The sequence below is a fragment of the Venustampulla echinocandica genome, assembly GCF_003357145.1.
Source record: "Venustampulla echinocandica strain BP 5553 chromosome Unknown scaffold_0, whole genome shotgun sequence".
Lineage (NCBI taxonomy): Eukaryota > Fungi > Ascomycota > Leotiomycetes > Helotiales > Pleuroascaceae > Venustampulla > Venustampulla echinocandica.
In genome coordinates this window covers 1,002,886-1,027,033 of record NW_022474205.1, presented here as the reverse complement: position 1 = coordinate 1,027,033, position 24,148 = coordinate 1,002,886, and the positions used below count along the sequence as shown (strand labels likewise).

The following is a 24,148-nucleotide window of genomic DNA, read 5'->3' as shown; positions in this document are numbered from 1 at the left end:
TTTTGTATGTTTACAACCATGCTCTTACGGCTTTCTTCGTTGCTATATGGTGCGGGCGGTACTGCAATGATAATTAAGTACCTAGGTACTTACCTCAATTTGCTTTAACCCCACGTACTTTATTTGCTCCTAGCCCGGTTAGATTGCCTCTAAATCTTCCTAAATTAAAAGAATCCTGAATTATCTAGTGGCCTTGATATGGAAGGGAAGAAAATAGAGAAATGAGGAAAATGCATCAAGAGAGTACTCGCTCTGACTAGTAGCTGAGGCGGTCATAAGCTCACTGCTGCTCACATTATACGTAGAACGCACGTAATACCTACAAATCATAGTATTCTCTTTGATTACATTAAATGCCGAGGCTCTTGATAGGGATTTTCAAACTGCTCAATACCTAGGTACCTTAGGGATTTATTAAATGGCATTCTACTCTATACCTTACCTACAGGCTACAGGTAGGTACCTTCCTGTAGATATCCCAGGTAAGTAGGTGCCTTACGTAAGGTGTTGCTTATCAGAACCACTGCAGCCCCGTCACGTGAGACGCGCGACATCCCTGTACGCCAAGCCCCCACCAAGCTCGGCGCGGAAAGAGGCTGCTGCGGCGCCCCCGGTCTGCGGAGGATAGCGGTATGACGAAATGGCGAATATGCGATACGACCAAATGACGCACATCGCCAGTATATTTTCTCTTCCTGGCGGGAGTATATGGGAGAGTTTCGAATACATCCCACCCCTCCTGCCGCTTTCGGCCAATGACAAGCCACTCTGACAGAGGCAACTAGTGCACGTGTTCCTGCTTCGGAGCTCCCCTAAGCTTTCCCACGGTTTCCCCGACAATCGTTTCCGCACGTCGCCGCCGAGTGGAGGAGAATGGGCGGAATCGCTTGGCGACGGGGACAACCTCCGCCCGCCAAGACTTGGCAGTCAGTGTTCTGCTCTGTCCTGTCGTGCAGTCTCGTCGTCATTGGCAGACATGTTGTTGTCTACGTTGGAATCACTTGGCCAGTCAGGGGGACGGTGGCGTGGTCTCTTGGTTTCTTGGGAGCCTGCCGTACCCTCGGAAGACTGTTTATCGACGGAGGTACAGTAGCTATATAACCGGCGGGATCCCTTTCATGCCCGCTTTCTCAGTCCTCTCTTTAAAGTACCTTACTTGAGTCAGTTTAAACTTTACTAGAAATCACCAAGTCGTACTCAATCGAGTATCTTACCCGAAACAGCCATATTTCAATCCCACACTCGCTCTTGTTGCTCTTTGCGTAGGAATACAATTCTTCTGGCTATGATAAGCAGACCAGTATCTGCTTACCTTCCGACTCCAGTGATTTGATGGCGCCCACGAAGCAACCGGACCATCGGACCGACCGACATCCGTTTCTTCTATCGGTTGAAGATGTCGCAAACCAATTGGGAGTCTCCATAGAGACGGGCCTCACTGCCCGCAAGGTAGCGGAACTTCAACAAACATGCCCTCCAAACGAGCTGGTCGGCGGCGGGGGGATCGCCTGGTACAAGATTTTGATCAAACAAATCAGTAATGCCATGATTCTGGTAAGTCGGGATATAGCCTTCAATAGAACTCTGGGTAGCACTTTGCTAATACAATAAAGGTCCTCTTTTTTGCCATGGCTCTAAGTTTCGGAGTTGGCGATATGGTTGAGGGTGGAGTCCTGGCGGCTGTTATTGTCCTCAATTGCTCAATTGGGTTCTACCAAGAGTTTCAAGCAGAGCAGAAGATGGAATCTCTTCGAGCTCTCTCATCACCCAGTGCGGCAGTCTTGCGAGACGGCAAAGTCGATGTAATCCCAAGGTATGTCATTTCTAGGGTGCGCTAGGGTTAATCGGACATTGCTAACGGTCTGTTTCTGTACAGTGCAGAAGTTGTCCCCGGGGATATCGTAATCTTAAAGACTGGTGATACAGTCCCGGCAGACTTACGACTATTCGAAACGATGAACCTTTACTGCGACGAAAAGTCATTAACAGGAGAGGCCGAACCCGTCGAAAAGACGACCGAGAGCAACATCATCATCCCAGGAACAGAGAAACTCGCCACGGAAGAAGGGGAAGTTGGTATCGGTGATAGATTCAACATGGCGTACTCGACAACAACCGTTACGAAGGGTCGTGGTCGAGGAATTGTCAGTTCTACTGGAATGGCAACAGAGGTTGGCAAGATTGCAGCATCGACAACTCGTAAGCAACGAAAAGCAGGCCGCTCGATGAACTACAAGAAGTATGGGAAATCGCAGCCCATCAAAGGCCTTTCACGACGGATCTACGACTTTGTCGGCAAATTCTTGGGCCTGACCGAAGGCACACCCTTGCAGCGCAAACTTTCCAAGCTTGCTTATATTTTGTTGGGTTGTGCTATTTTGCTGGCCATCGTTGTATTTGGAGTGAACAAGTTCCATGTCACTGTAAGTAGCTACGGATATTGTTAAAACCTCAGCTAACCGGTCGTAGGATGAGGTAGCCATTTATGCGATCTCAACTGGCATTGCGATTATCCCCGAATCCTTGATTGCGTAAGAACACCCCTCAAATCTCTGAATTACAAGTGCTAACTATCTTCTAGTGTCTTGACTATTACTATGGTTGTAGGAATGACAGTAATGCGAAAAGCTAACGTGGTCGTTCGAGATCTATCGGCGCTCGAGGCACTTGGAGGCGTGACCAACATCTGCTCAGACAAAACCGGTACCCTCACTCAAGGTGCCATGATCGTTAAGAAGGTCTGGCTGCCAAAAGTGGGCATTTACACAGTTAACAATTCAATGGACCCGAATGATCCCACTCAGGGAACTGTCAGTAAAGCTCGCGATTCAGCACCTATGCCTGCCAAAACAGAAGAAACAATCGACTACGACCAGCAACGCAGTGCAGTAGCATTGAAATTCGATATCCCTGCCGAAAAGGCTCTAAAAGATCAACAATCTGGAACGCAAACTTCCACCGAGGAGGATGCGGTACTCGGACCAAACCTCGAACCGTTCCTGGAAGCAGTCGCCTTGTGCAACTTAGCCACCGTGAAGCTTGAGCACGTTGAGGGAGGAGACGAAAAGAAATGGCAAACAACTGGAGAACCAACAGAAATTGCTCTGCAAGTATTCGCTCATCGGTTTGCTCGTGGCAAGAAACAATTCCTAGCACAGGGCTGGAAGCAAGTCGCAGAGTTCCCATTTGACAGCAGTATCAAACGTATGTCCGTCGTCTACCATCCACCAGGAGGCAAGCCTAGCATGGTATTCACAAAAGGAGCCGTTGAGCGTATCCTCGATTTCTGCACAACGATTGGGACGGGATCAAACAACGAACCAATCAACGACGAGTTAAAGAAGCACATCATGGATCAAATGGACGTACTTGCAGGACAGGGACAGCGAGTCCTCGCCGTAGCTGCAAAAGTATGGGACGGTATCTTTCATCTTGAAAAAGGAAAGGGTAGCGATGATGAGTTGAGAGCTGAAGTCGAGCAAGATCTGACTTTTGTTGGATTGGTTGGGATCTATGATCCTCCTCGTGATGAGACTAAAGGATCGATTCGTGAATGCTCTGAAGCAGGTATCAAGGTGCACATGCTTACAGTAAGTCTTTCCATCCGCTGATTATCTATCTATGATAAAAATCTTACATATGAAAATAGGGAGACCATCCAGCAACGGCCACTGCCATTGCGAAGGAGATTGGAATCATTCCACGCAACATGGGACAACTCTCCCCCGATGTGGCAAACGCAATCGTGCAAAAAGCAACAGACTTCGACAAAATGACCGAGGCTGAAATCGACGCACTTCCGGAACTTCCTTTGGTAATTGCTCGTTGTGCTCCGGACACAAAAACCAGAATGATTGAAGCACTTCGCCGTCGAGGTAAATTCATGGCCATGACTGGAGACGGAGTCAACGACGCGCCAAGTTTGAGTTCAGCAGATGTCGGGATAGCAATGGGGCTGGCCGGATCGGACGTTGCGAAAGGTGCCGCGAAAATCGTCCTTACAGACGATAAGTTCGATAGTATCGTGGCTGCAATCCGAGAAGGCCGGAGAATGTTCAGCAACATCCAAAAATTCATCCTTCATCTTCTTTCCAGTAACGTTGGCGAAGTCATTCTGTTGATTGCCGGCCTGGGATTTCAAGACGGCACCGGCTTTTCTGTCTTCCCATTGAGTCCGCTACAAATTCTCTGGATCAACATGATTACATCCTCATTTCCAGCTTTCGGACTAGGCAAAGAGAAAGCAAGTTTCGATATCATGAGGCGGCCACCACACAATATCAAATGGGGAGTGTTTACTCCACAGATCATGGTTGACATGATGGTGTATGGTGTTATCATGGGAACAATCACCCTTCTCACGTTCGTGATCATCATTTATGGTGTGAATGACGGGAATCTCGGTCATGATTGCAACCGCTTCTACAGCGATGACTGCAAACCTGTATTCCGCGCCCGCGCAACCGTCTTCGCTGAGCTAACATGGCTGATTTTGATCTCTGCTTGGGAGTACAAATCTATTCGGCGCAGCATGTTTAGCCTGGATCCTAATTCTGAAAGCCGTTTCCCCTTGTTTAAAGACGTTTATGAAAATAAATTCCTTTTCTGGGCAGTGGTCATCGGCGCGCTATCGGTTTTCCCCGCTGTTTATATTCCAGGTCTCAACACTGTCGTCTTCAAGCACATTGGTATCACCTGGGAGTGGGGGCTCGCCTTTGGAGCTGTCATACTATTCGTCTTTGGTATCGAAGTCTGGAAATACATCAAGCGGACATATCATCTGTTTGAGGAAGGCGAGGAGGATGTAAACACCGACCGGAGAAAGTTGAGATTACGACAAGGCTTTTTCACCATGGCCAAGTCGAGGACATCATCTATCGGGTCAATGAGCCGGAGGAACACAGAAAGGAGTGCAGATGGGAATTCGATCCACGAGAAGGTCGCTGACATTGGCAGAATGGGTTCTACACCAACAACGAGATCGCTTTTGAATAAACAGGAGACTCGTACTGACAGGAGCGCCGATGAGCAAGTTTAGGAATTGTTTGCTTTAATTTCTGATATCTCGCGCTGATGTTGACTCTTTTAGGCCAACTTGATACAAACGAGTGGTATAATTGAGGAACTCGCGGTAATAGCGGGTTGAGCTTTGCATAGTGCATTGCAAAACGTAGGTTATCCCATTGAAATACTTTTAGATGGTATAGTCGACGTGGTGTTGGGGAGTTATTTGAATGATCTTGATATATTTGAGGATATCCCGGACATACATACCGACCTTCGTAAAAAGGGGTCGATAAATATCTGCTATTCTGTAGTATATTAGCAGCATTTAAAAAAAAAACTATAAAATAGAAAAATAACATTAGAATATAAATTACTTGAACAAAATGATTCCGGTTTGTTAATTACTATCTATTCCCAGCCTCATTACAAATATCTACTTTGCTTCCAGCACCCCATCGATATAAACATCCACCTTCTCATTATAAAAACACACCAACCCCTGAATCGCACCAGATTCCACAGTCGGAAACTCATACCACCAAACCACATCCTTCCAAACCTTCCCGTCAATCGTAACATCATAATACTTAGCTATACCCTTGTACGGGCATTTTGAAGACGTCTTGCTCTCAGACAGATACTGCCATTGTACCTATACCGCTCGTTAGCAATGCATTTAAATATGCCTAAGGTAAGTGAGTGAGATACTCACAGAAGACTTCGGGAGATAAAACCTCGTCCTCAACCCAGTCTCAAAAAGAAACATCGGGTTCGAGCATGAAGCAACCTCCACGCCTCCAATCTTCACCACGATCTTCCGCGACGAAGGAAGGATGTCAATGCGCGTATATGGACTTTTAGGGTGATCACCATGGATCTGCTGGTCTTCCTCAAACCAAGCATCTAGTTCCAAATATCAGCAAATTCACCCAGCCTTTTCTCGTAAATAAAGCGAGTGAGTGAGTATATATACCCATAGCCGTAAACTCAAACCTAACCAACCCCTCCAACTCCCCCTTCTCAAAAATAACTACCCTATCATTCTCCCTCTCTCTCCCTCTCATTATACCTTTGAATGCCGACCCCCCTGAATCATACGCGTCGCCTTTGCGCAGGACTCCGGTGGTGATATCTTTAAGCGGGATGTAGAATTGGGGGTAGTATTTGTGCTCCCATACGTATTGGCTATGTGTTGTATCGAAAATCCATACTCCGTCAAATAATGCGCGGACTCGGCGAGATGTGGGTTCGATTTTGTGGGGGCCGGAGGTGGTGAGGGTTGTTGTGAGGGCTTGGAGGCTGGGACGTGGTGTGGTTAGATGCTGATGGTCGAGAAGGGGATGGATGGATGGTTGCTTACTTGGCCATTTTGAGTTGCCTTGGTCTGTTTATTGAAGCCTACGAGGGTTTGCTCTGTGGGATAAATATATATGGTTTTACTGTTACATAGAATGCTGCTGCTCCGTAGATGTATTTGTAGGTGATGTGATCATGGATGCAGCGGGGTTGATTTGTCATCGTAGACTTCGTACTTCGTCTTCCGGAATAACGGCGTCTGTGATTCTGCTGCTAGGTTACCATGATGAACGCCAATTACGACATAGTTTAAGTCGAGAACCTCTCGATCGACATTGTACTTTTAGGGCAGGGAGAGAGCTAGAGAGAGTACGCAGTAGAGAGTTGAGAGATAATAAAACTTTCTAGAAGGCGTAGCGCATAGTGTAGAAGAACCTGTCTATTCTTGTGGAAACGAATTGAGATTGCAATCTAGAATCTATCATGGTTAACCGGGTCGTTTCCCAATAACATCACTCTAACATAACATTGATGCTTCATCATCATCATAAACATCATGACATCGCTTTTCGTCTTTACCGCAGTGGCAATCTAAGCCCAGATAGCTCTGAACTTCTCATCAAAGTCCGTCTTCAGCTTCCGGAACGCTTTGTAAACATTCATCAACTTATCATACTCCTCATCATCTGTCGCACCTGTGCCATTTAGTCCCCCGCTCTTCAGGAAGTTCTCCTCAGCGACCATAGCGTCCTCACTTGCGTCCCAGTCTTCCGCAACCTTCTTTTTTCTCCGGACAGGTGGAGGGGCTTGGACTGGGGTACCGATTTTGGGTTGGGTGTCCTGCACAGTCTGCTCAGCTACTGCTTCGTCGGCGTCATTCTCTGCGATGTCGCCGCTACCCATCACATCCAACATCTCAGGGTCTGCATCGGACTCAAGACCCAGATAAAGAGCGAGTGAGGTGGCGATGGTTGCGAGAACCAATGAGAAGTCGTTCAGTACGAACCATACCTATTATAATGATCAGTCAGGTTTCTCACAATGTATGGTTTATATAATAATACTTACATCCGATTTGCGGATACCATTGGCCCGTTCCAAAGGCTCGAGAGCCCCATGCATATAGAAATCTACCAGATACGCGTTGAGCGGGGTTCGAGTCTCATCTGGATGGATCTCCAAATGGGGAACGACGGCTGATTCGAGAAAGACGCCGTCACGGGTAGAAGAACAGAGATCCTCGATCGTCACAAAGTCATCTCCCAGGCCGGAAAGCGCAACAAAAGCAGATCGTGCATGTGGTGTGGGGAGACTCGGCAGGAAGTTGGCAGTTGATGGCTCCTCTGGGCCGACCTCTGTGTGTGTCAGCGGTAGTCGTTGCTCTTCGCCCTTTGCGTGCTGCTCAGCAAATGTCTTAGCGTATGTGGTAAAGATGTCGAGTGTGTCTTTATTGTGCCTTCGTAGAATCTCGGTAGCTTCTTCTGGCATCGGCGGGAGATACACAATTGATGGAGATGCCTTGATCTTCTCAGCCTCCTCGGGATCGTCGATCTCCCTACATACGCGGCGACCGAAAAGGTGGCTTAGTACAAGGATCATCTTTTGGAGGATGGTATCGGGTTGCGTGTCGATATCGGCACAGAGTTGGTGGAAATATCCTCCTCGAAGGAGGGCTTCAAAATAAGTTAGTATGCACGTTCGTTAAATTGCAACTGCTCAGAAGTAGGAAGAGATGTTTCCCTATACTTACCATGAAATGCGAAACTCGAATTCTCCGTGAAATACAAATGCGATACACAGCTTGTAAAGTTGACAGGCTCTCCACGAGGGCTAAGAAGCTCGTTTCTGCGAAGGTACTCGATGGAAAATCGTAAATGGTGCAACACCTGCTCCTTGAAACTATCCCCACCAAGGTAGAGTCGAGGCTGTGAGAGTAGTGAGTTAATGGCTTTGACAGCATATGGGGATGTGTTAGAGCCATTTAGAAGCGTAAATAGTCGCAAGACCAAAGTCGTCGTAATAGGGAAATGCCCTGTAAGCTCTGGAAGTTTCGAGCTAAGCAGGCGGCTTGCTCGCTCCTTAGAGATGCCCTGGAAGACTACATTTCCTAGCAGATCAAAACCACGACGACCTGAACGACCAGCAGCTTGTCGAAAGTTCAATGCTGTCAAGTACACCGAGTCTCCACTGAAAACAACGGTCGAACAGGGCATATTGATACCCAAGCTCAGTGTTCCCGTAGCGATCACAACTCTAAGGAATCCTTTTCGGAACAACATTTCCACGCATTGTCGATACTTGCGATTCATACCAGCATGATGGACGCCAATTCCCCTTCTGAGTAGGTCGATGAGCTCGTCTTTTATGTTCTTCCAGCGCAAGGCTCGGATGAACTCATCGAGCTCAGCCTTCTGGAGTCGCTTTGGATCGGCAAAACTGAAGTCGGTTTGTGGGGCATCGGGGTCAAAGAGGTCATAAATCGAGGACCCGTCAGATGCTTCATCGCGCATGCGATCTAACTTAGATCCTCCCTCATCATCATCCTTGCTCTTTTTACTGGGTTTGGCTGGCTTCCGGGACTTCTTCTCTTTTTGCTCCTTGTATCTCTCGTATCCCTCCATAAGCTTTTTCCATTGAGGCCCCTGTTTCCAACGATCTTCTGCTTCGACAAGTTGTCGCAGGACCGCAAAAGCGATAGTCTCACATTGGGCTCGGTCATAGTTGAACAGGATAGCTGGAAGGGCCCGACGCGTATGCAGCTTATATAAGAGCGGCAAAGTTGTGGCCTCCAAGTCCTGCGGATCCAGGTCTTCGCCTTCGGTAACGGAAGAGGCGGATGATGGGGCCTCCTCGAGCTGTTCTCTAGGAGCAGATGGGCTCAATTCCAAGATAACTTTATCGAATGGAGATGCACTATCTTGCATCCACTGTAAAAGAACCTTTTTAAGACCTTTTTCCCATGCAAAAATGTCCGCTTTTCGAATGCAGGGTGGGAGAGCCTTCGCGGGGTTTAGTGACTCTGGCACCTTATAATTTTCAGTCTGGCACTTGCACATCGCCTTCCACAGTGAAAGACAATCACGGGGTTCAAGGGCTAGATCGTCCGGCATCCCGCGGGACTTGTCAACTAGACTGGCGACAGGATGGAATTCCTCGAACCCGGTCAAGCCATCAAGACCGAGACCGACCCCGTGGGACCTGCCTAGTCCTGTGAACCGGAAAGATTTCGGTGGCTCGTACATGTACTTTCGAAGATCTGAGTATCTCGTAGCATGTTGAATCATCTTCAATTCTGTTCCAGTTGCCTTTTGTGTCTCTATTAACCAATCATTGAATTGTCCTGGGTTGCCGACAGTGGCAGACAGCGCAATGATCGGGCAAGGCGCTAGTAGGAGAAGTTGTTCCCACACAACACCGTCCTCTGCCTGTCCGATGGAATGGATCTCGTCGAAGATGATCCGACGAACTCTAGGAGCCCAACTCTTTGCATTAGAAGGCGAAAGAAGCATAATCTGGAGAATATGTGGGACAGTGACCAGAATTTGACAACCCGTAGGGTTATTGACACGATAGTCCCGTGTGTGGATGGCCCAGACACCTTTTCCAGGGAGGGGATACTTCTTCGAGAAGCGGCCTGAGTTGATTAGCAAGATTAAATTTGATTGTATGGATGGAGAGGATCACTTACCTTGCACTTCAGCTGCAATTTGATTGACAAGGGCTTTCGTTGGTGCAACATAAATCAAAACCCCATCGTTATCGGCACGCAACACCTGCTCCATTGCGTAAAAACTAATAAATGTTTTTCCTGCCGAAGTTGGTGCGACCACGAATACACTTTTGTTTGCATCAAGTTGGTCGAGGACATCCCGCTGCCAGCCATCAGGAACGAAGCTCGAGACTCGAGGATCAGGCTTAGCGTCTAACATTCGATCCATGTACGGTCCGCAGTGATTTAGCTGAAATTCCGACTGTGTCATATCGATAAGCAGCGATGGTGCTTGAACTGGATATTTGAAAGTGAAGGAGAGTTTGCGATCGGTGGTAGATGAGGCGAACGGTGTTGCTGCATCTGTAATTCCTAGAAGGGTGCAAATCTTGGTGACATGCTGGACGATCTCCTTACTAACTGGTGAGGTAATAGAGCAGATAGTACGGATTGTTGTCCAGATTAACGCAACTACATGATAGCCACCAGATTTGTTTCCAGATTTGCAATATTCGGCCCACCAGCCTAGAAGTGATTGAAGGGCATATGTGTTAACCTCGCCTTCAAGATACGTAGTCTTGGTCGAGTCCAGGCCATTGAGATAATCGATGGTCCTCAAGTAGCGGTCCTGGTCGTTGGAGAGCACATCAAAGTTTTTTCTTATCGTGGCCCAAGCATTGAACGCTTTGTCAGCCTCTGACCCCCCTTTCCGCTCCATGTTATCAGCAATCATCTGGTCCTTTTTGGACAACCCTGCGGCGGCTTTCTTTGTACCCTTCTTCGGGGCGGCCTTTTGCCCCTGCGCGCCTTTGTCTAAAGCTTGCTGTTGCTTTGCTATGGCAGAGCTCTTCTCGGCCTTCTCAGCTTTCTCGGCTGGCTTCACAAGCCGCTTGGGCCCGACGGTGATCGTTTCGGCATCGAGAGCCCTGCCTTTTGCTCCAGTAAGACTGGCCGCATAAGAGGTCATTTCGCTCATATAAAATTGGTTCAATCGCAAGGGATTACTGTTGGTGTTAGTAAGTGGTTGTTAAGTTTGGAGCTGGAGTTATAGTGAGGATCACTCGGATCAGGTCGTTTGGTTACGTACCGCCATTTTGAGACCTTCACAGCTTGTGGAACTTTAGGATTCAATGGTTTCCGGTGATTGTGCCAATGTGAAGTTTCTCGATACAGCTTCATAGCCTCCATTTTCGTCGAGATCGACGTGTCTGTTGCAACATGAATGCACTCCAAGTGCTTATCGAACACTGGGTGAGAGAACGGCAGAACTGAAAGATCCTCAGGCGTTGGTTTCAAATCACTTTCCGTTGCCGTGGATTCTGAGAATTCTGGCTCTGTGCTCCCCTTCAATGATAACTCTTCCCCGGTCAACTGCTTTACAAGTTGGTGCAGAAGTTTCCAGTCACTTTTGACACTTGATGGGAGATCATCCTCGATTGATTTGTCACACATTGCTTGAATGACTGCGCGGAACACGCGACCATCCACGAGATCCGTAGTATCGCTCTGGGCCATTCTCTCTGCCATGAGTTCGGTCCATTCGGCACTGTCTATTGTTTGCCGGCATATATTGGATATATCCTCAATGAACCCCTCAATTTGGTCTTCAAATTCTTCATCGAAACTGATCAGGGGAAGCCGCCGTTGTGAGATCGGGACGTGCTTCAAAATTATAGTGTGGAGAATGAAGGCTGATGCCATAAATATGTCGCAGTCTTGGCATTTGAGAATTGCGGAGACTCCGTATGCCGCGAGATAGTAGCTTTCGGAGTCTATGTCACCAGGGGGACACTTTACCAACCTCTGGAAATTAGCAGATGCAGCCTGCTCGCCTGAGCTTTGTTCTGATTGGAGCTCCTTCATCGATTCTGTGGCATGCTTGATTTCATCCTGGATTGCAGCGCTAGAGATAAGAAACGCTTGTTTACTTGAGGGGGTAAAACTCTCAACAATCATTGTGAAGACCTTTGAATCTCGAAATTCAATCCGATTAATAAGGGAGACATTCAGTCTGTGAGTGTTCCACCACCAGATCATCCCCCGTAGCAATATTTTTGCAAGCTTCTCATCATCGTCTGAAGAGTCCCGTTTAATCTTCTTGGAGCGGGATGATCCATCGTGCATCATCACAAAATGTATTGGAGTGACGTCAAGATACTCTTTGAATTCTTGGCTCTCGAGTGAAGGAAAAACATTGATCGCCACATCTGGGTGGGAAGAAGGAAGGCGAAGAGCAAAATGTCGCTTGATCACAGCTCTTGCCAATAGGTACCGAGCACGGTGTGTGGGAGGGAGCCCCGGGGGGACACATAGAGCAGCATTTTCTAGAGGACTTCTTAGAGGAAGTCAAGAAAGATAGTGGGAGTGGGCCCACCTTCAAAAAATGCAATGTGAAACGAACAATGTCGCTTTACTAGATTCTCCAGGAATCGTTCGACGACGTACACACTATGAAGCAACTGGAAGCCGGCTGGAATAGTTAGCAAATCTAGCCCTGGGAGAAGCGAGGACGTGCGGCAGGCTTGCGACCAGGCGCAAGTGAAATATTCGGGATAAACACAATGGATCCAGTGGAGTGGGAATGTATAAGGTCCATGAATAGACTTGTATAATCTATTACGAGGCGCGAATATCTCCATTGGTAATTGCGGGTTGGGTTGGGTTGGGTTGGGTTGCAAGCCCTAGTAGGCTAGCACCATAACATCAAAATTCCGGAACTCACAATCGAAATCGATCCTATCGTCCTCAAAACACTCTCTTAATAGCGAGTCTCCTTCAAGTAGAAAGAGTTCTTTGCCCGCATAATCACCAATGAGGTCGATGATCATCGGCCTGGTGCTATCATACCAGCTCAGGATGGACCGGCTGGCCGCCGAGGGTTCTTGGTCCGGGGTTTCACTCATTGCGGCGGGGCAGCGCAGAGCAGGGAAGCGGTGCTGTGACTATTCTCCCTCTAATTCATGTCAGTAGATCCAGAGAGTCAGCGGGGCAATTTGCTGCGGTTCGGTATCCCACGACGACGTGGGAAACAAGCGTCGATTAAAGGTGAAGATGCGGATGGAAATGTGGTATTTGTTTGTGAAGAGACGGTGATTTGTTTGTTTGCCTGAAGATTTTGCGGGCGGGCAGACGGGAGAGAACGGCGCGACTTCGCTTGGAAGCGTGGAATATATACTGCACGTGACCTGCTTCCAACGTCATCTGTTAGCAAACAACCTTCATTCTGCGAAGTTTATAGTCATATGACTATCTAAATACTAAATACACTATTTTTTGCTCAAATAAGAAATGTTTTACCATCCAGCTATTGAGAAGATAGGTCCGAGCAGCTGCCTGCAACTCATACGAGCGCCGAGATGAAATCACCAGGACGAAAGGAGCGATCTCCTTCTTGGGACTCAGGATGAGGTATACCAGGATAAGCCTTGAACCTGCCTTGAACACAACTCTTATTGGGCTGTCTATAATTAAATGGATGGTCGGGCCATAATGTGGCCCGCAAAACGTCCCCAGGTCTCTAGAGAATGTACAGTGTTGAATGTTGCTCGTCATACATATCAATGCTCCATGTCCTAGGAATCCGCCTAGTTATAATTGAAATTTCTAATACCACAATACATAAACTCGGCTCAGGCATATTAAGGTGTCAGCTGCCCCCGTCTATAACTACCCTTGAAGCCAACTAACTTGGTATAGGAGTCTTGATGTTATGCGTTGCACTAACATCTTTTTTTGGCCATACCGCCTAGGGTTATTGGGATTTACCGCTTCCCACCGATGTTGTGGCCCCTTATCCAGCATCAAATGAGCCAGAGAGTCTTCGTCCTCTTATCCTCTTCAAGATGATATATGTAGGTGCTGGGCGATAAAGGTATATAGTACCAGTTGCCGTTCCCGATTCCTGAAGTTGGTCCACCCAGCTATTGACGAAAATCTGCAACTTGGAAGAATGGAATCGCTCCCCTTCCGAGGACGTCTGGCAACCCAATGACTCCTAGGTGTCATTCATTGAGCGAGCCGCATTTGACCTGGAGCCGTTAGAGCCTTGAATGTGCGGGATTGACAGAGAATATGAAGAAGTCGAACCAAGCCATCGATCTTGAGTCTCGGCCTTTTTTCCTATCTCTGGATGAAGAAAGGCCCCAATGGATGGGAGCCATCGTTCTCGTTCTCAAAGACTTGTTGATCGTTGGATCTTGAGGTCTCGCGGTGACTGCGGCGGCAGTCACCGCTTTCCGGATGCGTGGCCAGCATGGCCATCGAGATGTCGAGTCGATCCATTGCGGTGGAAGAACCATAACTGAGGCAGTATGTGTTTATCGCCCTACTTGGCATATATGTGCAATGGGCAATAGCTGTAGTGGCGAGCAGTCGGGGGTTTGGTCAGTACACCTAGGGCTCGTCGAGGATAAGAAACGGTTCTTTAGAGAAAAGGGGGGGAGGGGGAGGCGAGCTACTCACGTGTTTACTCTCGGCTTCGTTCACCTTCACCTTTACAAAAGTATTTGCCAGGCGGCGCGTATGATTTTACAACAACCTCAGCAAAGAAAATACCATCACAGACCGCGTTTCGCAACAGGCCGCCCAAGATGGACCCAACAGCCCTTCCTGGCTATAATCTGCCAGATGATAATCATACTACAGTAATTATAGCCTCGACCGTCTTCTTCACCGTTTTTGCACTCTGCGCGGTTCTCGCAAAAGGATTTGTGCGGATCTATCGCGAACCCGACAGAGGCTGGGATGACTACTCGATCGGAGTAGCAATGGCGAGTAGCTCAATTTATTGTATCTAACACCATACTAACTAAGATAGGTGTTTTCGATTCTTGGATGCACATTTGTTGTGCATCAGATTCATTACGGCCTGGGTCGCCATCTGTTCCATGCTTATGAAGATGTAGGATGGTCCGGCCTCAAAGCTGGGCTACGGCTCGCTTTCGAAAGTCAGATCGTGTATGGCTTCTCAATGGCCTTTATCAAAGCAAGTGTCGGATACCTCTTACTGCGCTTCACTCACTCCCCGCTCTTTATGAAGTTCATCAGGACCGTCATAAAGATTACGGCATTTTACACGATTGCTGCATCGGGTGAGCCTTCTTCTCTGCTCCTATTCTAATATATCTACTTTTTCTTAAAATACTTACTAACCTCGCTACAGTTTCTCTCTTAGTCGCATGTAGGCCAGGCCTTGCGCAACCTGACGATGCATTCAATACCATGTGTAACCCGGAGAAGCTTGCCTCGGGCATTGCGCTCTTAAATACTAGTCAGTTATTAGGCATCATTCCAGTCGCAAGGATCGCGGTGGAAATTGGCTATTTTCAGCCACTAACTATAACACAGTCTTCAACATCGCCACTGATGTCGTCTTCGCCATTCTACCGATTCCTCTGTTCTGGAAATTACAAACCGACATGCGCACCAAGCTCTCACTCTGGGCCATTCTGTCCCTTGGGATCCTGTAGGTTGGCATCTTCCTTTCTCCTCAATTTCCGACTAACCCTTGTACAGAGCAGCCATTGCCGGTGTAGTCAAGGTGTACTACCTAGTCATCAATCGCGATAAAACTGCCGATTTCATGTGGGTCAACACCAATGTCATAATTTGGACAGCAATCGAATGCAATATCGGAATAATTGCGGCGACAATCCCTACGCTGAGGCCTCTGTTTAAAAAGTATGTCGAGGAGCCGCATCGACACAGGGCCAACTTTCTAGCTTACCAAGTTGCGGGGAGTACTTCATCTCCTGCTACGACCCACCTGATAGATCCACATGTTGTGAGCCATTCCTACGGTTTAACTATTAGTCCTAGGTCGAGCCACCGAAATACCGCCAATTCAAACGCAGGTATAACAAATACTTACGAATTAGGACAGCTGAACGGTACTGTGGGGATTTCGGCAACCAGGCCTTATGTTGCGAATGACGGTGATCAGGGAAACGATCAGCCCAAGGACACAGCTCGTTTGCCTCGAAATCCAGATAGGACTTTTAACCGGAGGGGGATGGTGTTTAGGAGAGACTTCGATCCCATGGTCGATTCCACGGAGGCGGCTATGCCGCGCGCAAAGGAGCACCCTGGCGTGTGATCTTGCCATGTAAATTCTCTTCCCCTGATGGGCTTATCCTGTTCAAACGTAATACAGAGGAATTACTTTCTTCCCTTGTGCCCTTGGGTAACGGCTGTCAATACTGTGCCGAACTGTCGATTTGAGTACATCACTACGTTAAAGTAGATGCACTTACGCCATCCCTTCGTGATCTCACTAAAACGCATGTAAGCCTCACGAGTTATGTGTTTCCACTCAACAACAGAACGAGTGTTTACGATCACAAGGAAGGCTCAGGTAGCTATGAGTATTTGACTCCTCTCTATTTTCTCAACTTAATAATGCATGCTTTTCCCCTGAGCATGAAACTCAAATTTAATGCAGCTTCCGCCTGGAGGGCTGACTCTCTCAACAAGTCTTAGAGCTTAGGTGCAGATGTCGGTGCAGATCTAAGAATGGGAGATCAGGGGCCCAGCAGGCCTGAGGACAATATCGGTTGACCCATAATTTTAAGGTTAGGGCCGCACGGGCCGGAGCACGGCCTAGTTTCATGGTAGACGGGCAGCTGGCACACGACCGTCTTGTTCTTCACTTATTACCTCTCTTTGAATACGAAGTACGTAGCAGCAGCAAACAAGAACTTGAAGTTAAGGATCTTGATATCACTTTCGCGCCACCGCCTTCCAGTTATGCCGCGCAAGACAACTTCTCAAACATTCACATCCTCCCAATCCTCCCATCCGCCCCCGAAACACACACCGGGATGCCCAGCCTGTGAGTCGTATACTATGTTGTTTCGCCGCCAAAGTGCATCGTCTCACCAACATTTGGGGGCTACTTCTCTCGGGGCCCCGGCGAATCATCATGGATCATAGCCCATCCAGGGCAGTTAAACGCGGAGGGCTGCATTACTACAGCCCAGAGCTTTGGCCACTGTGACAGTCAGGTCCAGCCGCTGCATGGGGCTGACAATCAGCACTACTACTCTCACCGCATATAGTATCCGCTCGATGGCTTCGTCGTGGTATTCAGATTAAGACCACCGGTTTTTCCTTTTCTTTCTTAAACTAGCATTTGCAGCTGTAAGCCATTATCTGATATATTTTTGAGTGGGCCGGTAACAGCCATTTTCGAGCCTTTGATTTACGGTCTTACCTGATCAACTTTCGACAGCCATCATGCTATCACGCGCTGCACACCGGTTCGCACCGGGTGCACATAGGACTGAAAACAATCCAAGCAGGCCCCGATCATCTTCATCCTCCTCATCGTCGTCATGCAGCTCCCGTAGCCAGGCTGGCAATCCTACCAAGGACAAACCGATGCTTCTAGTACCGGCACCCCCTCCCAAAAAGCCAAAGCGCCTCGCACCCCAGGCAGCCATTGATGACTTTTGGGCCAAATTCGACAGTAAAACTCCTGGCAGAGGTACAGTAATAATCCAGAGTTGCTCAAAAGATATTACCCACTAATCATTATCTACTGATAGCTGCGACCGTCTTACCCAAAAACAACTACACGAAGAAAGCTAGCGAGAAAACGCCCAAGGGGGTCATTAAAGGGGAAAGCGCAGTATCATCATACGAAGAAGCGGCAAGGCGGTGCAAGGGAAAGGTTGCGAAGATTGTCAAAGAGTGCCGCCGGATCAATCAGAAATACGTGGACAACCACTTCAACATCCAATTCGACTTGGAATACGGCCAAACGGATTGTTTGACGATGCTATCAAGCTCGTCAGACAATGCGACTGCAGAATTCTACCCCCTTCCGGGGTCCGTCAAGAGAGTTGCTGATATATTCGACAATCCGAAGTTTTTTGTCGAGGGCCCAACTGCGAATGATATCCGCCAAGGCAGAGATGGTGATTGCTGGTTTATGGCAGCTTTGTGCACTTTGGGTAATAAAGAGGGCCTTATTGAGAAGGTGTGTGTTGCGAGAGATGAGCAAGTTGGAGTGTATGGCTTTGTATTCCACAGAGATGGCGAGTGGATCTCTGAAATTATCGATGATAAACTGTATTTGATTAAGCCAGACTACGACACAAGTTGGGAAGAGCGAAACTTAATTGAAGACCACCAACGTATCGACTCCGAGGAGGATTATCGCAGGATTTACCAGGTTTGCTACTCATACCCCAACCATTCGTTATCATTACTGACCCGAAATTACAGTCCAACTCCAACGCACTCTACTTTGCTCAATGCGAAGATCCGAATGAAACGTGGCTTCCTTTAATGGAAAAAGCATATGCTAAAGCTCATGGCGTAAGTTATTTTAGACCATGCCGCATAATACACTAGATCGGGCTTTATATGGCGGACCTTGGCATGCGGTGCAGTTCACTTGTTGATTTTGCAATTCTCATACCCTCATAAGCGATGCAATATGGCTGACATGCATATAGGATTACGCAGCAATAGAAGGCGGCTTCACTGGAGAAGGTCTTGAAGATCTAACTGGCGGCGTCACTACCGAAGTGTTCAGCACAGATATTCTCGATAAGGAGTACTTCTGGAAAGAGGAACTAATGAAAGTCAACCAGGATTTTCTTTTCGGATGCTGGGGAGGTATTTTTGGGGGTCGTGGTGAAAGGAAAGGGATTGTTGAGGGCCATGCCTATTCAATTATGAAATGCGTTGAAATTGATGGAAAACGGTTGTGTTTGCTGAGAAATCCCTGGGGCCAGAAGGAATGGACTGGACCCTGGAGTAAGATTATTATCACAATTGTGCACCATTCATTATGCTAACATATCTCAGGTGATGGGAGCAAGGAGTGGACCCCAGAATGGATGGAAAAGCTTGGTCATCGATTTGGTAATGACGGGGCTTTCTGGATGTCCTATGAAGACCTTCTGAAGAAGTATCAGATCTTTGATCGTACGCGATTATTCTCGGATGATTGGAAAGTTACTCAACAGTGGACCTCACTGGCTATCCCATGGTCGCTTAATTACAATGACACCAAGTTCTGCTTTATACTTGAGAAGAAAGCGCCGGTAGTGATTGTTCTGTCACAGGTAAGTAACAACAACACCGCTCCATGCCCCACTCATCACTTACACTATTACTTCCCAGTTGGATAGCCGTTATTTCTGCGGTCTCGAAGACCAATACAGGTTCCAGCTGGTATTCCGCGTGCACAAGGCTGGGGAGGAGGACTACCTTGTCCGCAGCGTTAGCAATGTGTTGATGCATCGATCTGTCTCAGCAGAACTCGAGCTTGAAGCTGGCGAGTATCATGTGTTGATGAAAGTCGAGGCCGAGCGCGACAGCAGTGCCACACATGTTGAAGATGTCGTGCGAAACAACGTCAAGAACCGTCGGGAAAAGCTCCTACGAATTGGCCTTGCATATGATTTGGCACATGCCAAGGGTCAAATCTACGAAACCCCCGAAGAGAAGAAGGGCAGAAAGAAGGCTGCGAAAGCCAAAATAGCTAAAGAAAAGAAAGAGATGAAGAAGAAGTTGATGAAGGAGAAACTCCAGCGGAAGCATAATGAAAACAGAGAGAAACGAAAAGTCAGAGCTGCGAAGGTAGTGAGAAAGGCTAAGGCTAAGGCCAAAGAAGAGAAGGCTGCCGCTGAAAAGAAAGTCGAGGACGAGAAGCATAACGAGGGCGAGAAGCCAGACGAAGTTACAAAACATGACGAGGAGGCGGCTAATATTGAGACGGGAGAAACTACAGAACCTCCTAAGCCCGACGAAACTCCTGGAGAGGAGAGTAAAACTGACGACAAGACTTCGTCGTCAGAATCTGTCGAGACGGCCTCAACTCCTACAGCAAGCGAAACGCCCGCTGAGGAGGCACCCGCTGAGGAGGCACCCGCTGAGGAGACACCCGCCGAGGAGACTGTAGCTTCCACTCCCAAGCCCACCGAGAGTCCCCCAACAGCAAAACCTCCAGTTGATGACTCAGACGACGAATCGGACATTCTCTCAGTAGTTTCAGACATTTCCTCTGCCGAAATCGCGGACGCCGTAGCAGAAGCTGCTCTCGCCGCTGCGGCCGCAATCCCTGCTCCAATCGTAAAAGACGATGAGGAGGATGAGTTCCAAAAAGATCCATGGAATGCCGTGGCTGTTCTCGGGTTGAGGGTATATTCGAAGGATTCTGGAGTTAGTGTTAGGATCGTTAGACCAAGGGACTGGGAGGACGGTGAGGGTAAACTAGATGTCGATGATCCCGCTGCGGATGCTATGAAGGAGAAACAGAGGGGTAGGGCAGAGGCTGAGAAGAAAGCGGAGGAGGGAAGTGAGAGTTCCGGGGTTGTTGTATGAAATTGTTGCATAGGCTAGAAGAGGCGGGAGATTTTATTTAGGGAGATGTAACTTGGTCAATAATATGCTGCTCATAGCTATAGGTAGGAATATTTTATGTATATCAGTATGAGGAACATCTACGCTAAAAACTACTCCTCTTGTTTCTTTCCGCTTCCTACCCTAACTCATTGTTTCTATCCCTATATTTTTACATGATCTATAAAATCTATACTGCAATATAATGCCCGCTCATAGTGGAATCATACCCTATGTGATTGTTACTTAGCTGTGGAGAATCCACTAGAATATAATTTTCTCCCCCATTAGTAGACTGCACTAAAACTCTCATAATTTATTCTTAACTAGCAGCAAGCAATCGTATTACGCCCATCACTATCCAAAATAGAACACATTAAACGGGCCCCATGAAACGTGGTTATAACTATTTAAAAGAAAGAGATCTTTATACCAGTTGAATATTCATATATTTCAGCCTTTTAGTGAGCTGTTTGGGAAAGTCTTTCGAATAGCCAAATTAATATCGCATTCCTCTCAGAGGTGCTTATTAAATTGTACATCCTGTGGTGTTGAGTTGAGTATAGCCCCTATAACTCCGACCGACACCAGCAAAAGTTTATCAGCCCAACCAACCTACCTGGGTAATGACCATTACCGCTCTTATACTATGAAACTCCATCTGCGTCCCGCTATACCCAGAATATACCCAGTATATATCCTCTTATTTCTCAATCACAAAACAAAGGTACTTTAAGCAGCCCCTGCAACGACAACCTTCCCCTTCAAACTCGTCCACTTGCTCAGAAAGCTGATCGCAAAAGCAAGCCCTGTGGCTGCAATAGCGATCCCAAAATTGGCTTTCAACCCATCCATATAGGCATCTATAATCCCGGGGATCTCCTCTGCCGGAAATACAACCCTGACCTGCGTAACCCCCACAGCCACAACCTTCGCGGGGTTGAGATTAGGGACATGAACTAGTAATCGTGCCACCAAGACATTTGCGAATGCCACCTCACCTGCTGAGACGAACAATGCACCTCCGATAGTTTGACAGAATAAGATCATTGCTGTGACAGAACTGAGATCGGAGGCCTGAGAGAGAGCTTGGCCGGTGATGATGGGGACTTGGAGGGCAGCGCCGACGCCGAGACCTGCTAGGGCTTGATAGCCAATCCATTGGGCCGGGGGAGAGTCTGTGCCTAGTGTATACAGAAGGCCCGAACCGAGCGTTGCCATGCCAGTACCAGCGATAAGCCAGGGGAGGAACTGTCCAGTTGCGGAGATGGCGCCGCCTGAGATGATAGTCGCGATGACTGTACCTAGGATTAAGGGCAGGTTGCGGATTCCAGATTGCGAGGCACTGACGCCGGAAACGACTTGGAAGTAGATCGGAATGTAGTACATCAAGAGGAAGAAACCCCCGCCAAGGAAGAATATCAACGCCATGTTGACAGAGACATTGCGGCTTTTGAGTATACGACCCACAATCATGGCCCGCTCGCCTTGGTAATATTCTATCACGCAGAAGAGGATCGTTATGACGAAGAAGCCGACTAATGTGCCGATAACTGAAGAGTCATTCCACGCTTTTGACTGTCCGGCCCACTGAAGAGCGAGAATATAGCAGACGATGGCGCCCATTACAACAAATGCACCGGGGAGATCCATCTGCAAGAACTTTTCTCTCCATGTTGCTTTGGTAGGGACGGCCTGCGCAGGAGTTGTGAAGAAAAAGAGGATGATCGCCGCAGAAAGTCCGCCAATCGGGAGATTCACCTGACTTTCGTGTTAGCTGGCGATGGTGATTTTATGTTTCCGCTAAGAGGGGGACTCACCCAGAAACACCACCTCCATGTTAGATGGTCAGCGAAGACACCACCTATGAGGGGGCCGATCACGCTTGCTAGTCCGTTCGCAGCCCCCAAGAGTCCGGTAAATGCAGGGCGTTGTCGCGGTGGTGCAGAAAAGGCGATAATTATATAGGCACCGGACGCAATGCCTCCTCCCCCGAGACCCGAGATGGCTCGTCCGACAATCAGGGCGGTGCTGTTTGGAGCGGCAGCTATAGGACAGTGTCAGCATATCTTGATGATAATTGGGGAGGAAGGCAAGAAATATACTGACCACAAATAAGACTGCCTAATTCGAAAAGCAAAATGGCGAGAAGGAAGGATATCTTCAATGGAAAATACTTGTATGCTTTGCCCCAGGTCGACTGAAAGGCTCCGACTGTAAGGAAATAAGCTGATCCATACCAGCCTACAAGATCCAGACCTGCGAATTCTTCGGTAATTTTCGGGATGGCTGTAGCTACAATCGTCATATCGAGAGCCACCTATTCATATTACGTTAGCATCTTGAAAATAATGTAGGTCGTAGGATAGGCAACTCACAAGGAAGATACTGAGAAGAAGTGCAATAATAACAAACGCCAAGCGTGCTCTGGTTGGATATTCGCCTTCGTCCTTCTCATTCTCCCCCTCCGCGTCAGCTTTCAGCAAAGGGCCTTCATGATCTTTTGGTAAGTTGTTTATCTCAGTTTGCGTGAATATGTCGATACTCGAATGGGACGAAGGAGTGCTCGCACGATCCTTTTCGTCCGCAAGAGTGATTGATCTCGACTCCATGTCGGTCATGAGAGGGAAATTATGATTTGGTGGTTTCGAGGTAGTGAAAAAGAGTAAAGTCAAAGAAGAAAAGGGAAAAGTCCGTGTTCACTTATATATTGGGAGTAGAGTGAACGAAAGTGGCTGTATGGAACGATCTGAAACGAGAACAACGACTCCATTATCACCCTCTCCTTATATACATCCACATATAAGCCTCCCTCGTTCTCCAACCAACCCTCTGATAGGAGGTTCTGTAAGGCTCGACACACCCATGACGGCGGCCGTGAGATATACTGAGCCCTAAGTCACTACGAATTCCAGCGATCGGTATAACTCTTCCGTGAGTAAAGGCCCAAAGGGAGACATCTTGTCCCGTAGTTGTAAGCAAAGCTAGGTCGCAATTCGCCATCTAAAAACACGAAAACGCAAAACTTGAAGCAAATAATGCACAGGAGCTGGAGTCAGCGGCGACACATTGGCCATCACTGTACGTCTGACCGTCCATGCCAATCCTGCTTTCCTCCGCCGGCGCTAGGAAGTTGTGGGCTGGGACATATCCGATATATTATGAGTCGATATGATAAGGGATATGTTTTACTTTGTTGGCCAATTGCCGGGCAAGAAACGCTGATAAAGTTGAGGGTGCAGTCCGCCGAGACGTCGGACGAAGCACTACCAGCTCCGGCGTGACTATTTCTCTCCATTTATCCCTGAATTGTCTCTCCGGGTTTATTTTAACCTCGTCGCAGAAACTTTTCTTACGACGACGACGTTAAGATATCGAATCCCAGCAATGCGTGCCTACCGAGTAATTGATAGGCATGCCCCACTCATGCCAAGCCGTGCTAAGATGGAAACACGAAGATAAGAAAATGATTCTCGCGATTGAGAGCTGAAGGGAAATTCTTTCTCACCAACGATCTTTGTTTATTCGATAGGATTTTGGCAGAAGCAGCATCTGAAGAAGTCTCCTTGCATCAGATACATCCGCCGCTGCTCATTTTCAGAGAATGAGTTACCTCCAGAGATTTGATTTTCTTTCCACGGATGACATCATGTGAACAGCCATTCGCACGGTTTCTCAGCAGCATCGAGGCTTTGGTGCCTTGAAGACTCGAGGGAGGATGTTTTATCTCTTTCACAGTCCATTTTCCTGGTGTTTATTCACTCAGCCTCTATTACTGAAGCA

At 47.8% G+C, this 24,148-nt stretch overlaps 5 protein-coding genes across 5 annotated transcripts; 2 read left to right on the top strand and 3 right to left on the bottom strand.

Annotated features, from left to right (window-relative positions):
- Nucleotides 1–1,332: 1,332 nt before the first annotated feature.
- BP5553_00321 (uncharacterized protein) lies at nt 1,333–5,038 on the top strand (the record flags this gene model as incomplete). The annotated part of the gene is made up of 6 exons (XM_032008944.1): nt 1,333–1,554; nt 1,614–1,813; nt 1,877–2,423; nt 2,470–2,531; nt 2,582–3,590; nt 3,650–5,038. The coding sequence occupies 6 exons, from the start codon at nt 1,333–1,335 to the stop codon at nt 5,036–5,038; spliced, it is 3,429 nt and encodes a 1,142-aa protein (XP_031872998.1).
- A 402-nt stretch (nt 5,039–5,440) lies between these two features.
- Nucleotides 5,441–6,375, bottom strand: BP5553_00320 (Uncharacterized protein; the record flags this gene model as incomplete). The annotated part of the gene is made up of 4 exons (XM_032008943.1): nt 5,441–5,659; nt 5,720–5,910; nt 5,981–6,306; nt 6,368–6,375. 4 exons carry the CDS (start codon nt 6,373–6,375, stop codon nt 5,441–5,443), a joined length of 744 nt encoding a protein of 247 aa, XP_031872997.1.
- Nucleotides 6,376–6,894: 519 nt separating this feature from the next.
- BP5553_00319 (p-loop containing nucleoside triphosphate hydrolase) lies at nt 6,895–12,915 on the bottom strand (the record flags this gene model as incomplete). Its single annotated transcript, XM_032008942.1, has 7 exons — nt 6,895–7,314; nt 7,372–7,976; nt 8,054–9,937; nt 9,992–11,016; nt 11,100–12,344; nt 12,458–12,482; nt 12,735–12,915. The coding sequence occupies 7 exons, from the start codon at nt 12,913–12,915 to the stop codon at nt 6,895–6,897; spliced, it is 5,385 nt and encodes a 1,794-aa protein (XP_031872996.1).
- A 1,686-nt stretch (nt 12,916–14,601) lies between these two features.
- On the top strand, nt 14,602–20,347 carry BP5553_00318 (uncharacterized protein; the record flags this gene model as incomplete). The annotated part of the gene is made up of 12 exons (XM_032008941.1): nt 14,602–14,772; nt 14,829–15,102; nt 15,174–15,281; nt 15,359–15,476; nt 15,527–16,100; nt 16,582–16,841; nt 17,311–17,495; nt 17,557–18,185; nt 18,239–18,331; nt 18,472–18,775; nt 18,827–19,086; nt 19,145–20,347. 12 exons carry the CDS (start codon nt 14,602–14,604, stop codon nt 20,345–20,347), a joined length of 4,179 nt encoding a protein of 1,392 aa, XP_031872995.1.
- A 750-nt stretch (nt 20,348–21,097) lies between these two features.
- BP5553_00317 (MFS general substrate transporter) lies at nt 21,098–22,977 on the bottom strand (the record flags this gene model as incomplete). Its single annotated transcript, XM_032008940.1, has 4 exons — nt 21,098–22,126; nt 22,186–22,412; nt 22,475–22,685; nt 22,744–22,977. The coding sequence occupies 4 exons, from the start codon at nt 22,975–22,977 to the stop codon at nt 21,098–21,100; spliced, it is 1,701 nt and encodes a 566-aa protein (XP_031872994.1).
- Nucleotides 22,978–24,148: the final 1,171 nt, after the last annotated feature.